The sequence below is a fragment of the Cherax quadricarinatus genome, chromosome 20 (assembly GCF_038502225.1).
Source record: "Cherax quadricarinatus isolate ZL_2023a chromosome 20, ASM3850222v1, whole genome shotgun sequence".
Classification (NCBI taxonomy): domain Eukaryota; kingdom Metazoa; phylum Arthropoda; class Malacostraca; order Decapoda; family Parastacidae; genus Cherax; species Cherax quadricarinatus.
The window spans coordinates 43,768,248-43,792,726 of record NC_091311.1 but is presented as its reverse complement, the minus strand read 5'-3'; the positions used below and the strand labels follow the sequence as shown (position 1 = coordinate 43,792,726).

Below are 24,479 nucleotides of genomic sequence, written 5' to 3'. Positions count from 1 at the left end.
ATTTCACTATGTAATTATGTTACAAGTAGGCTTAAGCTGTTTTAAGACTTCCTGAAATGCCTGCATAACCAGGGGGTTTATATAAAGTACCACGTCAATAACATCATATTTTCTGTACTGACTATAAACCATTCTTTATAGATATAAAATTTACTTTAATGATACTTTCAAAAAGGAGGACTAAGAGTGAGTATAATAGGAAATGAAAAGAGGGTAAATATAAATTTGCTATATTTAGACACTTAGAACACTATCAAGGCATGTCCTAATTACAGGAAGATGAACAGTTTGTAATGCAGTGTAAGAAACAAAAACTGATGCTGATGTGGTTGCAATTTGGACAATGGTTGTAACAATGGGGCATGCAACTCAGCAGTGAAGGTACTGGCAGATTAGTAAGTGCCCTTGAAAATTATGATTAAAAAAGATGGCAGTGTGATCTAGCTCTGCATGGGACTTCAAACCATCAACGTACAAAGGAATCACATCAATGTCTGCGAAACTCTCAAAAAAATGAATACAAGGTCGAAAGAGAGAAGGAAGAGTTTGGGAAGGAACGAACAGATATAAATCATTAGACTTTCCAAAGATGGGAGTAAAAAATGAGAGGGAGGCAGAACAGCAAAACAAGGGACACGATAGACACATACCAAGGACTGAATGTGAAGACAAAAAACTGCAATAAGATTTGCTAACAAACACAGTAATGAAAATAAACATGAGATATTGCTCAAATAGGTTATGTAGATGCCTAGACAATCATGTACTTGCTCGTCATACTTCTTACTCTGGGGGAGGGGGAGAGTACTTATTTTTTAAACAGTTTTTACTAACAACGCCAATTCTAAATTAGTCTGAGTGTCTATGCCAAAACTACGAGGCTTACCTGTAGCTTCTGATGCTGGTGTCGGGTACGCACCAGTTGCTGGAGGTTGCATTGGTACAGGCCGAGGCACCTGCAAAATGTGTTTAATATTATAAATTGATAATTATAAATGTTGTAGGTAGTAGGTTGTTAGACAGCAAGTGCCCAGGGAGGCACTACTGTCCTGCCAAGTGAGTGTAAAACAAAAGCCTGTAATTGTTTTAATGATGGATTGCTGGTGTCCATTTTTCTGTCTCATAAACATGCAAGGTTTCAGGTATGTCTTGCTAATTCTCCTTACCCTTAGGTCACACTACACATACATGAACAAGCATATATACAGTGGTCCCTCAATTATCGTCCTTAATCCGTTCCTGGAAGTGGGACTATTATCGAAATGGACTATTTTCGAATCAATTTTCTCCATAAGAAATAATGTAAATCCAAGTAATTCGTTCCAGACACCCAGAAGTATCAACAACAATTTTTTTTTTTACCTAAAAGATAGATTTACATGCACAAAAGAATGAACATTCAACATGACAGTTACCTTTATTGAATGGAAGACAGGGAGGAGGAGAGAGGGAAGAGAGGTTATTGTTTGGAAGGGGAATCCCCCTCCATAATCCATAAGGACTCTAGGTCACTTCAGGGGTCACTTCCCTAGCATAAATATAGATTTACATGCAGAAAAGAATGCCAAATAAATGTAAAGCACTAATAAAATGTGTAAATGAACATTGGTAATAGGAGTAGTTGATGAGTGGAACGGTCTGCCTAGTAGGGTGATCAAAGCTAAAACATTGGGTAGTTTCAAATTTAGGTTGGATAAATACACGAGTGAGAGGGGTTGGATTTGAGTCGGACTTGTACCTGAGCTTATTGCTTGGGTAGCATTTGTTCTGTTAGTGGGTTGGATTTGTGAAGGACCGGCCTAGTATGAGCCAACAGGCTTATTGCAGTGTTCCTCCTTTCTTATGTTCTAAAAGCTATGGCTTGGGTAGTTTCAAATTTAGGTTGGATAAATACACGAGTGAGAGGGGTTGGATTTGAGTCGGACTTGCACCTGAGCTTATTGCTTGGGTAGCATTTGTTCTGTTAGTGGGTTGGATTTGTGAAGGACCGGCCTAGTATGGGCCAGCAGGCCTACTGCAGTGTTCCTCCTTTCTTATGTTCTTATTGAAGACTTGTTTGTGTGAGGGAGGGATGGTAAGTTTATTGTTGGAGAATATGACACTAATATCAACTCTACGGCTTACTTATCTATCACAATTCAACTAATATGACATAATAAACAATATTAATAACATTATAGGTAGTAGGTTGGTAGACAGCAACCACCCAGGGAGGTACTACCGTCCTGCCAAGTGAGTGTAAAACGAAAGCCTGTAATTGTTTTACATGATGGTAGGATTGCTGGTGTCCATTTTTCTGTCTCATAAATATGCAAGGTTTCAGGTACGTCTTGCTACTTCTACTTACACTTAGGTCACACTATGCATACATGTACAGGCATATATATATACACACATCCCTCTGGGTTTTCTTCTATTTTCTTTCTAGTTCTTATTCTTGTTTATTTCCTCTTATCTCCATGGGGAAGTGGAATAGAATTCTTCCTCCGTAAGCCATGCGTGTTGTAAGAGGCGACTAAAATGCCGGGAGCAAGGGGCTAGTAACCTCTTCTCCTGTATATATTACTAAATGTAAAAGGAGAAACTTTCGTTTTTCCTTTTGGGCCACCCCGCCTCGGTGGGATACAGCCGATGTGTTGAAAGAAGAAGATTAATAACATAGAAACATGGAATATAATCTAGAATGAATAAAATAAGTCATTACGTATGTCACGAGAGGTGCTGTGTTGTGTTGTTGTTGGGTATATAAGGACCACTGAGAGTAAGCCGTCCATAATGGTGGTGAAGCAGCAGCTGAGGCGGTGGTGTTTTCTGTAGCCCTACATAACTCCAACAACATTGGAGGAGTTGGTAGAATCGCTGAATCACTAAAGAAGGAACCCTCTATCACCATCACTACGACCTTCTACCACTATTACAACTGTTACCACCATCACTACTACCTTCTACCACCATCAACCACTATCACAACTGCTTCCACTCTACCACCACCACCACCTTTGTATTTTTCTACAAACTTTTTCATAAATTATATGTGTTTCTCACATTCTTTACCAAAGGGCTGGCACTAGAAGCTTTCTTTGGAGCCATGGTAGCTTATTTAGCACTTGCAAGCAATAAAATCAATGGAATATTGTGAAATATTTCGTAGGAGCAAGTAAGGGGACCGTTGTTCACTGATAAACAATGGCACACTGGCTGGGAAGGCAGGCCCAGGCCACTCAGAGCGTGAGTACGCATCCCAGACGCAGGACAATTAGCGAGTTAATGAACCATTTGCGAGCCAATGTTTAGACAAAATAATGGGACTATTTCCAAAATGGACAACTTTCAGGCAGGACGATTATTGAGGGACCACTGTATATACACCCCTCTGGGGTTTCTTCTATTTTCTTACTAGTTCTTGTTCTTGTTTATTTCCTCTTATCTCCATGGGGAAGTGGAACAGAATTCTTAATCCGTAAGCTATGCGTGTTGTAAGAGGCGACTAAAATGCCAGGAGCAAGGGGCTAGTAACCCCTTCTGTATAAATTACTAAATTTAAAAAGAGAAACTTTTGTTTTTCTTTTTGGGCCACCTTGCCTCGGTGGGATACGGCCGGTTTGTTGAAAGAAGAATCCTAAGTGTACAGCACTTATGTATAAAATGCTGTAGAATGCCATGTCCAGGAGATATGGATAAGCTGCAGACTTTGGCTATGGCTTCACCTTGTTCAAAATAATATTGCGTGTTGATGTAACAGAAGCAGCTGGCAGGAGACTTACTTGTACATTTTTCATTTTATTAGCCAAATAAATATTACTATTCCTTACTTAATAAGTTGTGGGGAATCTCTAGAATATGCAGTGTGTTTGGGAAGTTAGCTGTTTTAACCCTTTGACTGTTTTCGACGTATAAATACGTCTTACGAGCCAATGTTTCTGACGTATATATACTCAATAATTCTAGCGGCTTCAAATCAAGTGGGAGAAAGCTGGTAGGCCCACATGTGAGAGAATGGGTCTGTGTGGTCAGTGTGCACCACATAAAAAAAATCCTGCAGCACACATTGCGTAATGAGAAAAAAAAAAATCTGATCGTTTTTTTGGAATAAAACGCCGACTTTGAGGTGTATTTTCGTATAGTATTTATCATTGTATTCGCGTTTTCATGGTCTTAGGTGATAAAATGGAAAACATATTACAGAAATAGAGATGATTTTCATTACTTTTACGATGAAAACGACCTTGAAACTAAGCTCAAAGTAGCGAAAATGTTCGATTTTTACCAATGTTGAAGAGTAAATAAATCACACCACACGTCCAATACACGTCAACTAGGGAGTCTAATATTCTTTCACTAGTGCACTGATATTATTTATACCATTTTTACAATAATGCAGTCGTCTGCATAACAGTAAATTTTGTATTTTTTTGTATGAATAAAAAATCAAAATAGAAAGCAATAATAATATAAGAGGGGCCTAGAGATGTGACTAATGAACAGAGCATATGTTATTTTAGTGCCACGAATGTCTACCTTGTTTATTCTGGACCCTATTTTGAAATTGGCATCTTTTTTATTTTGCGTGAAATTGGCCAAATTGCCAATTTCTGACCACCATATTGGGTAGTCCAAATTAGTAAATGGGAGGTTTCTTGTACTCAGCTGATAGATAAAATGGAGTTCTAAAGAAATAGCTATAAGTTTGGTCAACTGGAACAATGGAATTGGCTGAAAATTGGGCTCAAAGTCGGCGAAATCGCCGATACGCATATGTCGCCGAGACCGCTAACTTCGCGGGACCATAATTCCACGAGTTTTCGACCAAATTTCGAACTTTTGGTGTCATTACCATCGGGAAAAGATTCTCTATCATTTCATAAGAAAAAATAATTTTTTTTTTTTTCAAAAATTGAGCGACATAGAATGACAGTTTCAGAGAGGGGCCTGAAACAGTCAAAGGGTTAATTGATATGCATCAGTGAATTCATAATATCCTATGCTACAACTTTCTCATAATTTTTCATAAGAAACATAAGAACATACATAAGAAAGAAGGAACGCTGCAGCAGGCCTACTGGCCCTATCAACACATTCAACAATTGTAGAAACACAGCTAGAGTAAATGTATCGCTAATTAGTCACAGCCAAGTTAATTACCATATAATCATGTATGATACTGCATTATGTAGGTAGTAGGTTGGTAGACAGCAACCATCCAGGGGAATACTACCATTCTGCCAAGTGAGTGTAAAACGAAAGCCTGTAATTGTTTTACATGATGGTAGGATTGCTGGTGTCTTTTGTCTGTCTCATAAATATGCAAGATAACAGGTACGTCTTGCTACTTCTTCTTACACTTAGGTCACACTACACATACATGTACAAGCATGTATATACACACCCCTCTGAGTTTTCTTCTATTTTCTTTCTAGTTCTTGTTCTTGCTTATTTCCTCTTATCTCCATGGGGAAGTGGAACAGAATTCTTCCTCCGTAAGCCATGCATGTTGTAAGAGGCAACTAAAATGCCGGGAGCAAGAGGCTAATAACCCCTTCTCCTGTATACATTACTAAATGTAAAAGGAGAAGCTTTTGTTTTTCCTTTTGGGCCACCCCGCCTCGGTGGGATACGGCCAGGGTGTTGAAACAAAGAAAGATACTGCATTATTAATTTTTGGGGTAACTATCCAATTAGATTGTATTTACTGAACTTTTGTGGATTCTTAATATTGCAATGAATATTCCCTTCAAAATTTTTATACATCATTTTAACATAATAGGTGTCTCAAAAAAAAAAAAAAAAAAAACATTCACCAAGTGTAAAAACTAAGGGAGGAGGAAGTTAGGGTGAGATATAAGCAACTATTGGCAAAGGTGGGCTAGTGCAAGTATGAGTAGTGGGAGGGTTGAAGAGGGTTGGAATAGTTTTAAAAATGCAGTATTAGAATGTGGGGCAGAAGTCTGTGGCTATAGGAGGGTGGGTGCAGGAGGAAAGAGGAGTGATTGGTGGCAGGATGAAGTCAAGGGTGTGATAAAAGAGAGAAAGGTAGCTTATGAGAGGTTTTTAAAAAGCAGAAGTGTTATAAGAAGAGCAGAGTATATGGAGAATAAAAGAAAGGTGAAGAGAGTGGTGAGAAAGTGCAAAAGGAGAGCAGATGACAGAGTGGGAGAGGCACTGTCAAGATATTTTGGAGTGAGATAAACAAGTTAAGAAAGCCTAGGGAATGAATGTATTTGTTAGTTAAAAACAGAGTAGGGGAGTTAGTAGATGGGGAGATGGAGGTATTGGGTAGATGGGGAGATGGAGGTATTGGGTAGATGGCGGGAATATTTTGAGGAACTTTTAAACGTCAATGAAGAAAGGGAGGCGGTAATTTCATGCACTGGCCAGGGAGGTATAACATCTTTTAGGAGTGAAGAAGAGCAGGATGCGAGTGTGGGGGAGGTGCGTGAGGCATTATGTAGAATGAAAGGGGGTAAAGCAGCTGGAACTGAAGGGATCATGACAGAAATGTTAAAAGCAGGGGGGTATATCGTGTTGGAGTGGTTGGTATTTTTGTTTACTAAATGTATGGAGGGAAAGGTACCTAGGGATTGGCAGAGAGCATGTATAGTTCCTTTATATAAAGGGAAGGGGGACAAAAGAGACTAAAAATTATAGAGGAATAAGTTTACTTTAAAAAAAAAAAAAAAAAAAAAAAATTTTACGGAGTATACCAGGGTTATTACTGAAAGAATTAGAGGTAAGACAGAGAGTAAGATTGCAGATGAGCAAGGAGGCTTTAGAGTGGGTAGGGGATGTGTACATTAAGTGTTTACACTGAAGCATTTTTTTTTTTTTTTAACAAGTTGGCCGTTTCCCACCGAGGCGAGGTGACCCAAAAAGAAAGAAAATCCCCAAAAAGAAAATATTTTCACCATCATTCAACACTTTCACCTCACTCATACATAATCACTGTTTTTGCAGATGTGCCCTGAACACAACAGTTTAGAAGCATATACGTATAAAGATACACAATATATCCCTCCAAACTGCCAATATCCCAAACCCTTCCTTTAAAGTGCAGGCACTGTACTCCCCATTTCCAGTACTCAAGTCCAGCTATATAAAAATAACCCATTTCCCTGAATCCCTTCACTAAATATTACCCTGTTCACACTCCAACAGCTCCTCAGGTCCTAAATACCATTCGTCTCCATTCACTCCTATCTAACATGCTCACGCATGCTTGCTGGAAGTCCAAGCCCCTCGCCCACAAAACCTCCTTTACCCCTCCCTCCAACCTTTTCAAGGACAACCCCTACCCTGCCTTCCTTCCCCTACAGATTTATACGCTTGCCGTGTCATTCTACCTTGATCAATTCTCTCTAAATGACCAAACCACCTCAACAACCCCTCTTCAGCCCTTTGATTAATACTTTTATTAGCTCCACACCTTCTCCTAATTTCCACACTCCGAATTCTCTGCATAATATTTACACCACACATTGCCTTAAGACAGGACATCTCCACCGCCTCCAACTGCCTCCTTGCTGCAGCATTTACAACCCAAGCTTTGCACCCATATAAGAGTGTTGGTATCACTATACTTTCTTACATTCCTTTCTTTGCCTCCATAGATAATGTTTTTTGTCTCCACAGATACCTCAATGCACTACTCACCTTTTTTCCTTCATCAATTCTATGGTTAACCTCATCCTTCATACATCCATCCGCTGACACATCAACTCCCGAATATCTGAAAACATTCACTTCTTCCATACTACTCCTCTCCAATTTGATATCCAATTTTTCTTTATCTAAATCATTTGATACCCTCATCACCTTACTCTTTTCTATGTTCACTTTCAACTTTCTACCTTTACACACACTCCAAAACTCGTCCACTAATCTTTGCAACTTTTCTTTAGAATCTCCCATAAGCACATTATCATCAGCAAAAAGTAACTGTGTCAATTCCCATTTTGTATTTGATTCCCCATAATTTAATCCCATCCCTCTCCCCAACACCCTAGCATTTACTTCTTTTACAACCCCATCAATAAATATATTAACCCCTTCAGGGTCCAAGGCCAAAATCTGAAGTGGTGCTCCAGTGTCCAAGAAATTTTGAAAAAAAAAAAAAAAAAAATTACTTTTTCTTACAAAATTAAAGAGTATATTTTTGTGAAGGTAATAAGACAAAAAAAAAATTCTGATCAGTACTTACCAAGATACAGTGCCGAGAAGTTGACCCAAAATGACGTGGTGGCGACAACATCGACGATTTCCACATACACGCATTACTTTATTTAATGTTTTTTGTAGTTTTTGTTTTCTTTTCTAATTTTTTTCTTTTCCTACTAACATTTGGAGCCTGAGAGACCAATACTGTATATAATGTATATATATATAAACTCAATGTATTGAACACAATAACTGCACTAAAGTTATTATCATATTACAGTGGACCCCCGGTTAACGAACTTTTTTCATTCCAGTAGTATGTTCAGGTGCCAGTACTGACCGAATTTTTTCCCATAAGGAATATTGTGAAGTAGATTAGTCAATTTCAGACCCCCAAACATACACGTACAAACGCACTTACATAAATACACTTACATAATTGGTCGCATTTGGAGGTGATCGTTATGCGGGGGTCCACTGTATTGTTTACCACTTTTGTTTATTACAATAAACATGCACAAATCTTGTATAATACTAATGTTCTATCATATATTTACATATTTACAATCACTGGACATGGTTTTAGAACTGCTGGAGCTTGTGGAACTCCTTGAAACAAGGCACCATGCACAGAGGTACCTTACATTCCTCACACATAAACCGAGTGTCTTTGCATCTTTGTTGCCGTCGTTTTGTTTGTGCACAGACGATGCATCTCTTCTGAGCAAATTTCTTCTGAGTTGAAGGAAGCTGTATTATGAAATGATCACCTTCCTTCCTCAAACGCTTGGGTATATCCTGAGGAGTTCGAGGACGTTGTTGTATAGCAGGTGTTGTTACCTGGTACTTCATTATGAGTTGTCTGACAACAAACAATATTCACCATACAGTGGTCTGTTGCCAGTCTTCATTTGGTACATATTATATGCATTGAGCATTGAAATGTCCATGAGATGGAAGAAAAATTTCATGTACCACTTGTAACTTTTACGAACACAATCAACAAAGCCAATCTGCATGTCACATTTGTCAACCAAGCACACGTTTTGTGTATAATCAATCAATGTCACTGGTTTTCGAATATGTTCATCAGTCACTCGATCAACTTTGCCACTGTCTTGCATTTCGTTACGGTGAACGGTTGTCAACAATGTGACATCACGTTTGTCATGCCACCGTAATGCCATGATGTCATTGGCAGTAAGCACCTGCACGTCATCACCACGAGCACCTGCGTTGAGCCTGGGCATATGTTTACGATTAGAATGCACTGTGCCACACACATCTGTCTTGTTCACTCGCAAAAAATCACTGAGTAAAGAGCTTGTGTACCAGTTATCGTTACATAATGTATGCCCGTTACCAAGATAAGGTGCCATCATGCTTCTCACTACGTCACCTGAGATACCGAATAATATCTTGGTATCTTTCAATGTTTTACTTCCCGTGTATACAACAATATCCAATACCAGACCACTGTCACAGTCACAGAGTACAAACAGTTTTATACCAAAGCGTTTCCTCTTGCTCGGTATATACTGCTTGAATGACAGCCTACCTTTGAACAAAATCAAAGATTCGTCAATTACAAGATTCTTGAATGGATAAAAGTACATGCTGAACTTTAGTTTGAGATACATAAAAACATTTCTAATCTTGTATAACCTGTCACTTCTGTCAGGCCTGGTTTTGTCAGAGAAGTGCAACATACGTAACAGTAAGATAAACCTGTTCACTGGGATGATTTCACTGAAGACCGGGGTAGAAATTAGCCGATCTGTGGACCAGTATGCTTTTACATTATGCTTATAGACAGGAGGTATAAATGCATTATTGTTGCAAAAAGCAAATACATTTCTGCAACAGTCGTCTCTTTCCACCGGTGTAGTCTTGACTGTGGTGATATGATTGTATGCCATAGTGTACTCAAAATACTTGTTACTTTCCCTGACAACAGTTTCCATCAATGGCTGGTCAAAGAATGGTTCAAAGAATTCCAGTTCATTTGCAGTGTTTCCAAGGGAACAAGCTGGTAGAATTCCACTTTCAGAGTCATCAAAGTGGTGGGGCTAGGGAACAAAATTGGGATTTTGCTGCCAATCCCAGATACTGTTTGCTGGTGGATACTGGACATCATAGGCTGGTTGTGCGGGTAGTTGTGGCTGTGGTGGGCTAGTGGCTGACGCTCTGCTTTGTCCTTGAACTGCGGAGTCAGCAGCGTGGGTCCCAGCCTGGGCTGGTGAGTCACGCATGGCCGTGGCACTACCATCACCACTACCAACATCTACTGATGCCTGTGGTCTATCCATGTCAAGTGTAGCCACATCATCCTCTCTATCACTGTCTATACCTGGTGTAGGGCCACGGGATGTACTCCATCCCCTGGGCATGGCATAGGGTACACTACCCGAGCGCATGCGGTGGTGTACATACCGACGCTTCACTGGTGAACATGTTTCCTCACTATCACTACTCGAATGATCGTCAAGAGCAATAAAATCACAATCCACATCACTATCATCATCATTACTGAAGTCAGAGGCCTGGCCACGCGAAAATAATAGTTTTCTCTTGCGTTGAGGTACAACTGACCGTGACTGAGGAGTGCCCACACCAGAGGTAGAAGGCTGAGGATCGTCAGGGTTTTCTGCACTATTATCGATATCCTGGTCATTCCTTTCGGTCACTAACTGATCAAAGCCAAAGAATTCGTCTTCATTTCCACTTCCATCACTGTCAGAACTATCAGATAGGAAGAGGAGAGTCCCAATTTTCCTTGGAGTGAGAACCGCCTTGCGATGAGGCATGGTGAACAAGGGTAACTGAGTCGGCATTCCCACAATGCTATGCGGGTGCCTAGATTTTTTGTTTATGGCGCACATCCACTACGCAGACCCATTCTCTCACATGTAGGCCTATGAGCGTTTTTGCGCTAAATTTGACGCCGCTAGAATTTTGGCATAGATCTGCGGTTTGGACACTCAATGTGAAGCCGTAGTTCTACGGGACGGACCCTGAAAGGGTTAAACAACCATGGTGACATTACACATCCCTAAGACCCACCTTTACCAGGAAGTAATCTCCCTCTCTTCTACATACCCTAACCTATCCCCATAAAAACTCTTTACAGCATTTAGTAACTTACTACCTATTCCATATAGAGTGGAACCTCGGCTTACGAATTTAATCCGTTCCGTGACCGTGTTTGCATCACGATTTGTTCGTATGCCGAGTCAATTTTCCTCATTTAAATTAAGTGAAATGCAAATAATCCGTTCCAGCCTCTCAGGAGGCATGACAAAATTATGCTAATATCAACTCTACGGCTTAGTTATCTTTCACAATTTATCTAATATGACATAATATTAATAACATAGAAACATGATATCTACTCTAGAATAAATAAAATAGGCCATAATATGGCAAGTGATGTCGATGCCGGCAGCAGCAGAAAGCATCCACCATTTACTCTCCCACTCTAGTATCTTCCCAGTCCATAACCCCACACCTAGCTTGTGTTTAACTATGATTAGTGGTGAGGTTGTCACATATGTAACCACAGGTGTAGTCAAGATAGATGTATACTATATGGATGAAGACATGATCACTGTGGCCAGTGTGGTGATGGCAGCCACAGTGGTGGTGGTGGTGGCCAGCTGCCTCACTATGCAACTGCCTTCTTCGTTTCTCTAGCTTTTTTCATAGTTTCTGATCGCTTCCTGCTGATTGTAAGCAAATACTGTCTCTTTGGGCGAGGCATTGTCTAAGAAATTTGTACAATATAAGACAAAATTACGCATCCCAAGGGTCTGCTGCAGTCACTCAGAGCCCACACCTCCTCTTCCTTTTAACCTTTGATCGGCACTGAGATAGCAGTGGTCTAGCAGTACCTACAGCCACCCAGAGGGTTACCAATTTGTATTTTGAAGCATTTGGCACAAAAATATGAAAAAAAAAAATTACAAAAAATGTCTTAAAATGACAACATATTATTATTACTATTTTTTTTTTTTTCAACAAGTCGGCCGTCTCCCACCGAGGCAGGGTGACCCAAAAAAGAAAGAAAATCCCAAAAAAGAAAATACTTTCATCATCATTCAACACTTTCACCACACTCGCACCTTATCACTGTTTTTGTAAAGGTGCTCAGAATACAATAGTTTAGAAGCATACACATATAAAGATACACAACATATCCCTCCAAACTGTATTTTTATGATTATTATTACTATTTTTTCTTTCTTTCAACAAACCGACCGTATCCCACCGAGGTATGGTGGCCCAAAAAGAAAAACGAAAGTTTCTCTTTTTAAATTTAGTAATATATACAGGAGAAGGGGTTATTAGCCCCTTGCTCCTGGCATTTTAGTCGCCTCTTACAACACGCATAGCTTATGGAAGAATTCTATTCCACTTCCCCATGGAGATAAGAGGAAATAAACAAGAGCAAGAACTAGTAAGAAAATAGAAGAAAACCCAGAGGGGTGTGTATATATATGCTTGTACATGTATGTGTAGTGTGACCTAAGTGTAAGTAGAAATAGCAAGACATACCTGAAATCTTGCATGTATTAGGTTAAGTCTGCCTGAAATGCCTCTGTATGATAGTGGCTTTCTTTGTTCCAATCATTATGATATGTAAACACACATTGTAACCTTTGCAAAGAAATAAATAGTTTATTTATTTATTTAAGGAACCTCCCTTGAGGGGGAAATTTGCATCCTGAAATTTCCTTCGTATCCAGAAGCAAAAAATCGACTGAACGACAGTTCATATCCAGAAAAATTCGCATGGCGAGGCGTTCATAAGCTGAGGTTCCACTGTACTTGCAACACCTGCCACATTGCTCCCCTATCCACTATCATATGCCTTTTCTAAATCCATAAATGCAATGAAAAGTTCCCTACCTTTATCTAAATACTGTTCACATATATGCTTCAATGTAAACACCTGATCTACACATCTACCCACTCTAAAACCTCCTTGCTCATCTGCAATCCTACATTCTGTCTTGCCTCTAATTCTTTCAATAATAACCCTACCATACACTTTTCCTGGTATACTCAGTAAACTTATTCCTCTATAATTTTTACAATCTATTTTGTCCCCCATCCCTTTATATAAAGAAATTATACATGCTCTCTGCCAATCCCTAGGTACCTTCCCCTCGTTTATACATTTATTAAACAAAAATACCAGCCACTCCAACACTACATCCTCCCTGCTTTTAATATTTCTGTCATGATCCCATCAGTTCCAGCTGCTTTACCCCCTTTCACTCTAAGTAATACCTCACACATCTCCCCCACACTGACATCCTGCTCTTCTTCACTTCTAAAAGATGGTATACCTCCCTGGCCAGTGCATGAAATTAGCGCCACCCTTTCTTCGTCAACATTTAAAGTTCCTCAAAATATTCCCACCATCTCCCCATCTACTAACTCCCCTACTCTGTTTTTAACTGACAAATCCATTCATTCCCTAGGCTTTCTTAACCTGTTTATCTCACTCCAAAATTTTTTCTTATTTTCATCAAAATTTCTTGACAGTGCCTCTCTCACTATTATCTGCTCTCCTTTTACACTCTCTCACCACTCTCTTCACCTTTCTTTTACTCTCCATATACTCTGCTCTTATAACACTTCTGCTTTGTAAAAATTTCTCATAAGCTACCTTTTTCTCTTTTATCACACCCTTTACTTCATCATTCCACCAATCACTCCTCTTTCCTCCTGCACCCACCCTCTTAGAGCCACAAACTTCTGCCCCACATTCTAATACTGCATTTTTAAAACTATTCCAACCCTCTTCAATCCTCGCACCACTCATACTTGCACTAGCCCACCTTTCTGCCAATAGCTGCTTATATCACACCCAAATTTCTTCCTCCCTTAGTTTATACACTTTTACCTCTCTCACTTCTTGTTGCCGTTTTCCTTTTGTCCCATCTACCTCTTACTCTAACTGTAGTTACAACTAAATAATGATTTGATAAATCAGCTGCCCTCTGTAAACATGTACAACCTGAAGCCTACCCATCAACCTTTTATCCCCCAATATATAATCTAACAAACTACTTTCATTACATGTTATATCATACTTTGTATATTTATTTATCCTCTTTTTCATAAAATATCTATTACTTATTACCAAACCTCTTTCTACACAGCTCAATTAAAGGCTCCCCATTTTCATTTACCCCTGGCACCCCAAATTTACCTACTACTCCCTCCACATTTTTACCTACTTTAGCATTGAAATCCCCAACCACAAGTACTCTCACACTTGGTTCAAAACTCCCCCCACACACTCACTAAACAATTCCCAAAACTTCTCTCTCTCCTTTACACTTCTCTCTTCTTCAGGTGCATATATGCTTACTATAACTCACTTTTCACATCCAACCTTTATTTTACTCCACATAATCCTTGAATTAATACATTTATACTCCCTTTTTTTCTGCCATAGCTTATCCTTCAATATTATTGCTACTACTCCTTTAGCTCTTTTTGAAACCCCTGACCTAATCCCATTTACTTCCCTCCACAAACTCTCCCACCCCCTTCAGCTTTGTTTCACTTGAAGTGAAGACATCCAACTTCTCATTCACAAGGAAGTTTTTATTGCATTTATGGCTTTAGAAAAGGCATATGATAGAGTGGATTGGGAAGCAATGTGGCAGATTTTGCAAGTATATAGAATAGGTAGTAAGTTACTAAATGCTGTAAAGAGTTTTTATGAGGATAGTGAGGCTCAGGTTAGGGTGTGTAGGAGAGAGAGAGACTACTTCCCAGTAAAAGTAGGTCTTAGACAGAGATGTGTAATGTCACCATGGTTGTTTAATATATATGGGCATGTAACAGAAGTGGAATTAAGTTATGGGGAATCAAAATACAAAATGGGAGTTGACACAGTTACTTTTTGCTGATGATATTGTGGTTATAGGAGATTCTAAAGAAAAATTGCAAAAGTTAGTGGACGAGTTTGGGAGGGTGTGTAAAGGTAGATAGTGAACATAGATAAGAGTAAGGTGATGAGGTTATCAAATGATTTAGATAAAGAAAAATTAGATATCACATTGGAGAGAGGGAGTACGGAAGAAGTGAATGTTTTCAGATATTTGGGAGTTGACCTGTCAGCGGATGGGTTTATGAAGGATAAGGTTAACCACAGAAATGATGAAGGAACAAAGGTGTGTGGTGCGTTGAGGTATCTGTGGAGACAAAAAAAACATCCATGGAGGCAAAGAAGGGAATGTACGAAAGTATATGGGTGTGAAGCTTGGGTTGCAAATGCTGCAGCAAAGAGGCAGCTGGAGGCAGTGGAGATGTCCTGTCTTAAGGCAACGTGTAGTGTAAATACTATGCAGAAAATTCGGAGTGTGGAAATTAGTAGGTGGTGTGGAGTTACTAAAAGTATTAGTCAGAGGGCTGAAGAGGGGTTGTTGAGGTGGTTCGGTCATTTAGAGAATGGATCAAAGTAGAATGACTTGGACAGCATGTAAATCTGTAGAGGAAGGAAGGCAGGGTAGGAGTCTTCCTAGAAAAGGTTGGGGGGGGGGTAAAGGAGGTTTTGTGGGAGAGGGGCTTGGACTTCCAGCAAGCATGTGTGAGCCTATCAGATAGGAGTGAATGGAGACGAATGGTTTTTTGGACCTGATGAGCTGTTGGAGTGTGAGCAGGGTAATATTTAGTGAAGGGATTCAGAGAAACTGGTTATTTTTATATAGCTGCACTTGAGTACTGGAAATGGGAAGTATAATGCCTGCACTTTAAAGAAGGGGTTTGGGATATGGGCAGTTTGGAGGGGTATGTTATATATCTTTATTCTTTCTTTCTTTCAACACACCGGCCGTATCCCACCGAGGCAGGGTGGCCCAAAAGGAAAAACGAAAGTTTCTCCTTTTACATTTAGTAATATATACAGGAGAAGGGGTTACTAGCCCCTTGCTCCCGGCATTTTAGTCTCCTCTTACAACACGCATGGCTTACAGAGGAAGAATTCTGTTCCACTTCCCCATGGAGGTAAGAGGAAATAAACAAGAACTAGAAAGAAAACCCAGAGGAGTGTGTGTATATATATGTTTGTACATGTATGTGTAGTGTGACCTAAGTGCAAGTAGAAGTAGTAAGACGTACCTGAAATCTTGCATGTTTATGAGACAGACTAAAGACACCAGCAATCCTACCATCATGTAAAACAATTACAGGCTTTCGTTGTACACTCACTTGGCAGGATGGTAGTACCTCCCTGGGCGGTTGCTGTTTACCAACCTACTACCTATGATATATCTTTATATATGCTTCTAAACTGTTGTATCTGAACACCTCTGCCAAGACAGTGATTATGTGTGAGTGAGGTGAAAGTGTTGAATGATGATGAAAGTATTTTCTTTTTGCATCACCCTGCCTCGGTGGGAGACAGCCGACTTGTTGAAAAAAAAAATGAAAACACAGTAAATTAGCTATCACAAATTACAATACATAAATTTTTGGAAAACATTAGTTATGTAAGAAAATGCTGTCAAGTGGACATTAACTTGCTTTGCTTAGCAGGAACTTTGGGCATCACTTGTGACGTGGCGAGCAAATGAAGAAAATCTATAAAGTGTACTTTATTTACTTTCCCATGCCCTGAAATTATTGATGCACATTCTTAATTGATTTACACAAACTCACTATGCGAGGTCAGTGAATAGAGGATACACTACTTTATTCTTATCTGACAGCAATATTTCTAACATCAACTAAGGTAATTTACACAGGCCTTCAAAGGACTACTCACAGCCTAGCAAGCCTATCTACATCATAGATAGCATCATAACCTGGGAGCTGTTTCATATGACCCCTCATCAGAAGCTAGCTCAGCACACTTAGATTAATTAGTCTCTTACACTAGAGTATCCACTCCACTCAGACTTCCCTAGTCCATCAAGGTGACTCCCATTAGGGTGTCAAACTCACTTAAAAGGAAACACAACACACCAACTCAATATCTCTTGAATATGCATGTACAATACATCAAACCATTTGTTATATCTGTTAGAAGTTCTGGGAATCATCACTCAAGACTCTGACTAGGCCTTCTATGTTGAAAGACTACGTATTACAGTATTAAGAACTATTAAAAAACATAGGAAGGTTAAGAAAGATGTATACATAATGTACTGTAATAACAAATTTCTAGTATTCATTTATCATGTGTGTTCACGAAACAGAAACAGAAAAAGGATTCACTGAACCTGCGATTGATTGGTTGCCCCTGCAGGCAAAGTGGGTGAACATGATGACACTATTGGTAGTCCACGAGCATCTGTGCCTCCAGGAACAGATGGCAAACCATGACTTGGCTGTGTAAAGTGAGACCATCCCATGGCTCCACTTGTTGACACCCCACCTACAGCACCTTCATGGTCCCCTTCACCACCACCAACATCTTCCCCCAAACCTTCATCATCTGCAAGAATATCATTACACATCAGTAACTAATGCAGTACAGTGTACAAATATCTACATTAACACATAATGCATATAATTTACTTTTAAAGTATGGTAAATAACATATCAGAAGGACAAAAATAATTTGCCTTTTTAATTTTATGTATTTTATTGTATTTTAAATGTATGTATGTTAGCCAGACTTGAGTCTGGAGGTGGGAAGTACAATGCCTGCACTGTAAAGGAGGGGTCTGGGATATTTTCTGTTTGGAGTGACATCTCAACTGTCAAATATGCATGCCTCTGCAAAGACAGTGATTATGTGTGAATGATGATAGTGTTGAATGATGGTGAAAGTTTTTTTTTTTTTTTTCCCTGAATCCCTTCACTAAATATTACCCTGCTCACACTCCAACAGATCGTCAGGTCCCAAGTACCATTCGTCTCCATTCACTCCTATCTAACATACTCACGCATGCTTGCTGGAAGTCCAAGCCCCTTGCCCACAAAACCTCCTTTACTCCCTCTCTCCAACCCTTTCGAGGACGACCCCTACCTCGCCTTCCTTCCCCTATAGATTTATATGCTTTCCATGTCATTCTACTTTGATCCATTCTCTCTAAATGACCAAACCACCTCAACAACCCCTCTTCTGCCCTCTGACTAATACTTTTATTAACTCCACACCTTTTCCTAATTTCCACACTCCGAATTTTCTGCATAATATTTACACCACACATTGCCCTTAGACAGGACATCTCCACTGCCTCCAACCGTCTCCTCGCTGCTGCATTTACCACCCAAGCTTCACACCCATATAAGAGTGTTGGTACTACTATACTTTCATACATTCCCTTCTTTGCCTCCATAGATAACGTTTTTTGACTCCACATATACCTCAATGCACCACTCACCTTTTTTCCCTCATCAATTCTATGATTAACCTCATCCTTCATAAATCCATCCGCCGACACGTCAACTCCCAAGTATCTGAAAACATTCTCTTCTTCCATACTCCTCCTCCCCAATTTGATATCCAATTTTTCTTTATCTAAATCATTTGATACCCTCATCACCTTATTCTTTTCTATGTTCACTTTCAACTTTCTACCTTTACACACATTCCCAAACTCATCCACTAACCTTTGCAATTTTTCTTTAGAATCTCCCATAAGCACAGTATCATCAGCAAAAAGTAACTGTGTTAATTCCCATTTTGAATTTGATTCCCCATAATTTAATCCCACCCCTCTCCCGAACACCCTAGCATTTACTTCTTTTACAACCCCCATCTATAAAAATATTAAACAACCATGGTGACATGACACATCCCTGTCTAAGACCTACTTTTACCGGGAAGTAGTCTCCCTTTCTTCTACACACCCTAACCTGAGCCTCACTATCCTCATAAAAACTCTTTACAGCATTTAGTAACTTACCACCTATTCCATATACTTGCAACATCTGCCACACCGCTCCCCTATCCACTCTATCATATGCCTTTTCTAAATCCATAAATGCAATAAAAACTTCCCTACCTTTATCTAAATACTGTTCACATATATGCTTCAATGTAAACACTTGATCTACACATCCCCTACCCACTCTGAAACCTCCTTGCTCATCCGCAATCCTACATTCTGTCTTACCTCTAATTCTTTCAATTATAACCCTACCATACACTTTTCCTGGTATATTCAATAAACTTATTCCTCTATAATTTTTACAATCTCTTTTGTCCCCTTTCCCTTTATATAAAGGGACTATACATGCTCTCCGCCAATCCCTAGGTACCTTCCCCTCTTTCATACATTTATTAAACAAAAGTACCAACCACTCCAACACTATATCCCCCCCTGCTTTTAACATATCTCTCATGATCCCATCAGTTCCAGCTGCTTTACCCCCTTTCATTCTACGTAATGCCTCACGTACCTCCCCCACACTTACATTCTGCTCTTCTTCACTCCTAAAAGATGGTATACCTCTCTGACCAGTGCATGAAATTACCACCTCCCTTTTTTCCTCAACATTTAAAAGTTCCTCAAAATATTCTCACCATCTACCTAATACCTCCCTCTCCACATCTACTAACTCCCCTACTCTATTTTTAACTGACAAATCCATACTTTCCCTAGGCTTTCTTAACTTGTTTAACTCACTCCAATTTTTTTTCTTATTTTCATTAAAATTTCTTGACAGTGCCTCTCCCAATCTATCATCTGCTCTCCTTTTGCACTCTCTCACCACTCTCTTCACCTTTCTTTTACTGTCCATATACTCTTCTTTTCTTATAACACTTCTGCTTTGTAAAAACCTATCATAAGCTAAATTTTCTCTTTTATCACACCCTTATGTATGTATATATATATATACATACATATATTTATACATTTTTTTTTTTTTTCAACAAGTCGGTCATCTCCCACCGAGGCAGGGTGACCCAAAAAAGAAAGAAAATCCCCAAAAAGAAAATACTTTCATCATCATTCAACACTTTCACCACACTCACACATTATCACTGCTTTTGCAGAGGTGCTCAGAATACAACAGCTTAGAAGCATATACGTATAAAGATACACAACATATCCCTCCAAACTGCCAATATCCCAAACCCCTCCTTTAAAGTGCAGGCATTGTACTTCCCATTTCCAGGACTCAAGTCCAACTATATGAAAATAACCGGTTTCCCTGAATCCCTTCACTAAATATTACCCTGCTCACACTCCAACAGATCGTCAGGTCCCAAGTATCATTCGTCTCCATTCACTCCTATCTAACACGCTCATGCACGCTTGCTGGAAGTCCAAGCCCCTCGCCCACAAAACCTCCTTTTTATAATAAATAAATAAATAAATAAATAAATAAATAAATAAATAAAGAAGAGCAGAATGTAAGTGTGGTGGAGGTACGTGAGGCATTACGTAGAATGAAAGGGGGTAAAGCAGCTGGAACTGATGGGATCATGACAGAAATGTTAAAAGCAAGGGGGGATATAGTGTTGGAGTGGTTGGTACTTTTGTTTAATAAATGTATGAAAGAGGGAAAGGTACCTAGGGATTGGCATAGAGCATGTATAGTCCCTTTATATAAAGGGAAAGGGGACAAAAGAGATAGTAAAAATTATAGAGGAATAAGTTTACTGAGTATACCAGGAAAAGTATACGGTAGGGTTATAATTGAAAGAATTAGAGGTAAGACAGAATGTAGGATTGCGGATGAGCAGGGAGGCTTCAGAGTGGGTAGGGGATGTGTAGATTAAGTGTTTACATTTAAGCATATATGTGAACAGTATTTAGATAAAGGTAGGGAAGTTTTTATTGCATTTATGGATTTAGAAAAGGCATATGATAGAGTGGATAGAGGAGCAATGTGGCAGATGTTGCAAGTATATGGAATAGGTGGTAAGTTACTAAATGCTGTAAAGAGCACAGAACTGCTAAATGCCTCAAATGATGTAGTGGAAGTTTTAGCAGTAAAGGTCGAGAACCAAAACCTAGTCATTGTGGTAGTGTACAAGCCTCCGGATGCAACATCCCAGCAATTCCAGGAACAGCTGTTAAAAATTGACCACTGTCTGGAAAATCTTCCAGCTCCTGCACCCAACATCTTGCTCCTGGGGGATTTCAACTTAAGGCACCTAAAATGGAGGAATATAGCAAATAATATTGTTGCAGTAATTACACTAGGAGGCAGCTCTGATGAAAACTCACACTCACACGAGCTTTTAAATCTCTGCACAAAATTCAATTTAAACCAGCAAATAATAGAGCCTACTAGACTGGAGAATACACTAGACCTCATCTTCACTAACAATGATGATCTGATAAGAAATGTCACCATATCAAAAACAATATACTCAGATCACAACATAATTGAGGTTCAGACATGTATGCGTGGAGCCCCAGACCGACATAATGAGACTAGTCACGATGGAGCATTCACCAAATTCAACTTCAATAACAAAAACATAAAGTGGGACCAAGTAAACCAAGTCCTAACCGATATAAGCTGGGAAGATATACTAAGCAACACAGACCCCGACGTATGCCTAGAACAGATTAACTGGGTGGCACTCGATGTATGCACAAGGCTTATTCCTCTAAGAAAAAGGAGGAGTAGATGTAAAATAGAGAGAGACAGGCGCTCCCTTTACAGGCGACGGAAAAGAATAACAGAGCGGCTAAAAGAGGTCAATATATCTGAAATGCGTAGGGAGACACTGGTCAGAGAAATAGCAAGCATCGAACTTAAGCTAAAGGAATCTTATAGGAGTCAGGAATCGCGGGAAGAACTAAAAGCCATAAATGAAATTGAAAGAAACCCAAAGTATTTCTTCTCCTATGCCAAATCAAAGTCGAGAACAACATCCAGTATTGGGCCCCTACTTAAACAAGATGGGTCCTACACAGATGACAGCAAGGAAATGAGTGAGCTACTCAAGTCCCAGTATGACTCAGTTTTTAGCAAGCCGCTAACCAGACTGAGAGTCGAAGATCAAAATTAATTTTTTACGAGAGAGCCACAAAATTTGGTTAACACAAGCCTATCCGATGTTATCCTGACGCCAAATGACTTCGAACAGGCGATAAATGACATGCCCATGCACTCTGCCCCAGGGCCAGACTCATGGAACTCCATGTTCATCAAGAACTGCAAGAAGCCCCTATCACGAGCCTTTTCCATCCTATGGAGAGGGAGCATGGACACGGGGGTCGTCCCACAGTTACTAAAAACAACAGACATAGCCCCACTCCACAAAGGGGGCAGTAAAGCAACAGCAAAGAACTACAGACGGATAGCACTAACATCCCATATCATAAAAATCTTTGAAAGAGTCCTAAGAAGCAAGATCACCACCCATCTAGAAACCCATCAGTTACACAACCCAGGGCAACATGGGTTTAGAACAGGTCGCTCCTGTCTGTCTCAACTATTGCATCACTACAACAAGGTCCTAAATGCACTAGAAGATAAAAAGAATGCAGATGTAATATATACAGACTTTGCAAAAGCCTTCGACAAGTGTGACCATGGCGTAATAGCGCACAAAATGCGTGCTAAAGGAATAACAGGAAAAGTCGGTCGATGGATCTATAATTTCCTCACTAACAGAACACAGAGAGTAGTCGTCAACAGAGTAAAGTCCGAGGCAGCTACAGTGAAAAGCTCTGTTCCACAAGGTACAGTACTCGCTCCCATCTTGTTCCTCATCCTCATATCCGACATAGACAAGGATGTCAGCCACAGCACCGTGTCTTCCTTTGCTGATGACACCCGAATCTGCATGACAGTGTCTTCCATTGCAGACACTTCAAGGCTCCAGGCGGACATCAACCGAATCTTTCAGTGGGCTGCAGAAAACAATATGAAGTTCAACGATAAGAAATTTCAATTACTCAGATATGGTAAACACGAGGAAATTAAATCTTCATCAGAGTACAAAACAAATTCTGGAAACAAAATAGAGCGAAACACCAACGTCAAAGACCTGGGAGTGACCATGTCGGAGGATCTCACCTTCAAGGACCATAACATTGTATCAATCGCATCTGCTAGAAAAATGACAGGATGGATAATGAGAACCTTCAAAACTAGGGAGGCCAAGCCCATGATGACACTCTTCAGGTCACTTATTCTATCTAGGCTGGAATATTGCTGCACACTAACAGCACCTTTCAAGGCAGGTGAAATTGCTGACCTAAAAAATGTACAGAGAACCTTCACGGCGCACATAAAGGAGATAAAACACCTCAATTACTGGGAGCGCTTGAGGTTCCTGAACCTGTATTCCCTGGAACGCAGGCGGGAGAGATACATGATTATATACACCTGGAAAATCCTAGAGGGACTAGTACCGAACTTGCACACGAAAATCACTCACTACGAAAGCAAAAGACTTGGCAGACGATGCAACATCCCCCCAATGAAAAGCAGGGGTGTCACTAGCACGTTAAGAGACCATACAATAAGTGTCAGGGGCCCGAGACTGTTCAACTGCCTCCCAGCATACATAAGGGGGATTACCAACAGACCCCTGGCAGTCTTCAAGCTGGCACTGGACAAGCACCTAAAGTCGGTTCCTGACCAGCCGGGTTGTGGCTCGTACGTTGGTTTGCGTGCAGCCAGCAGCAAATGCCTGGTTGATCAGGCTCTGATCCACCAGGAGGCCTGGTCATGGACCGGGCCGCGGGGGCGTTGACCCCCGGAACTCTCTCCAGGTAAACTCCAGGTAGTGAGGCTCAGGTTAGGGTGTGTAGAAGAGAGGGAGATTACTTCCCGGTAAAAGTAGGTCTTAGACAGGGATGTGTAATGTCACAATGGTTGTTTAATATATTTATAGATGGGGTTGTAAAAGAAGTAAATGCTAGGGTGTTCGGGAGAGGGGTGGGATTAAATTATGGGGAATCAAATTCAAAATGGGAATTGACACAGTTACTTTTTGCTGATGATACTGTGCTTATGGGAGATTCTAAAGAAAAATTGCAAAGGTTAGTGGATGAGTTTGAGAATGTGTGTAAAGGTAGAAAGTTGAAAGTGAACATAGAAAATAGTAAGGTGATGAGGGTATCAAATGATTTAGACAAAGAAAAATTGGATATCAAATTGGGGAGGAGGAGTATGGAAGAAGTGAATGTTTTCAGATACTTGGGAGTTGACGTGTCGGTGGATGGATTTATGAAGGATGAGGTTAATCATAGAATTGATGAGGGAAAAAAGGTGAGTGGTGCATTGAGGTATATGTGGAGTCGAGAAACGTTATGTATGGAGGCAAAGAAGGGAATGTATGAAAGTATAGTAGTACCAACACTCTTATATGGATGTGAAGTTTGGGTGGTAAATGCAGCAGCGAGGAGACGGTTGGAGGCAGTGGAGATGTCCTGTCTAAG

At 40.0% G+C, this 24,479-nt stretch overlaps 1 protein-coding gene across 3 annotated transcripts in view; it reads right to left on the bottom strand.

Annotated features, from left to right (window-relative positions):
- LOC128703879 (vesicle trafficking 1) overlaps positions 1–24,479 on the bottom strand; it is an 85,060-nt gene that overhangs the window by 38,869 nt on the left and 21,712 nt on the right. For all 3 annotated transcript variants that reach the window (XM_070087025.1, XM_070087024.1, XM_070087023.1), the window contains exons 5-6: positions 17,394–17,608; positions 887–956 (exon numbers count right to left, since the gene is read on the bottom strand). In XM_070087025.1, coding sequence (XP_069943126.1) covers positions 887–956; positions 17,394–17,608 — 285 coding nt within the window. The remainder of the gene's footprint in view (positions 1–886; positions 957–17,393; positions 17,609–24,479) is intronic.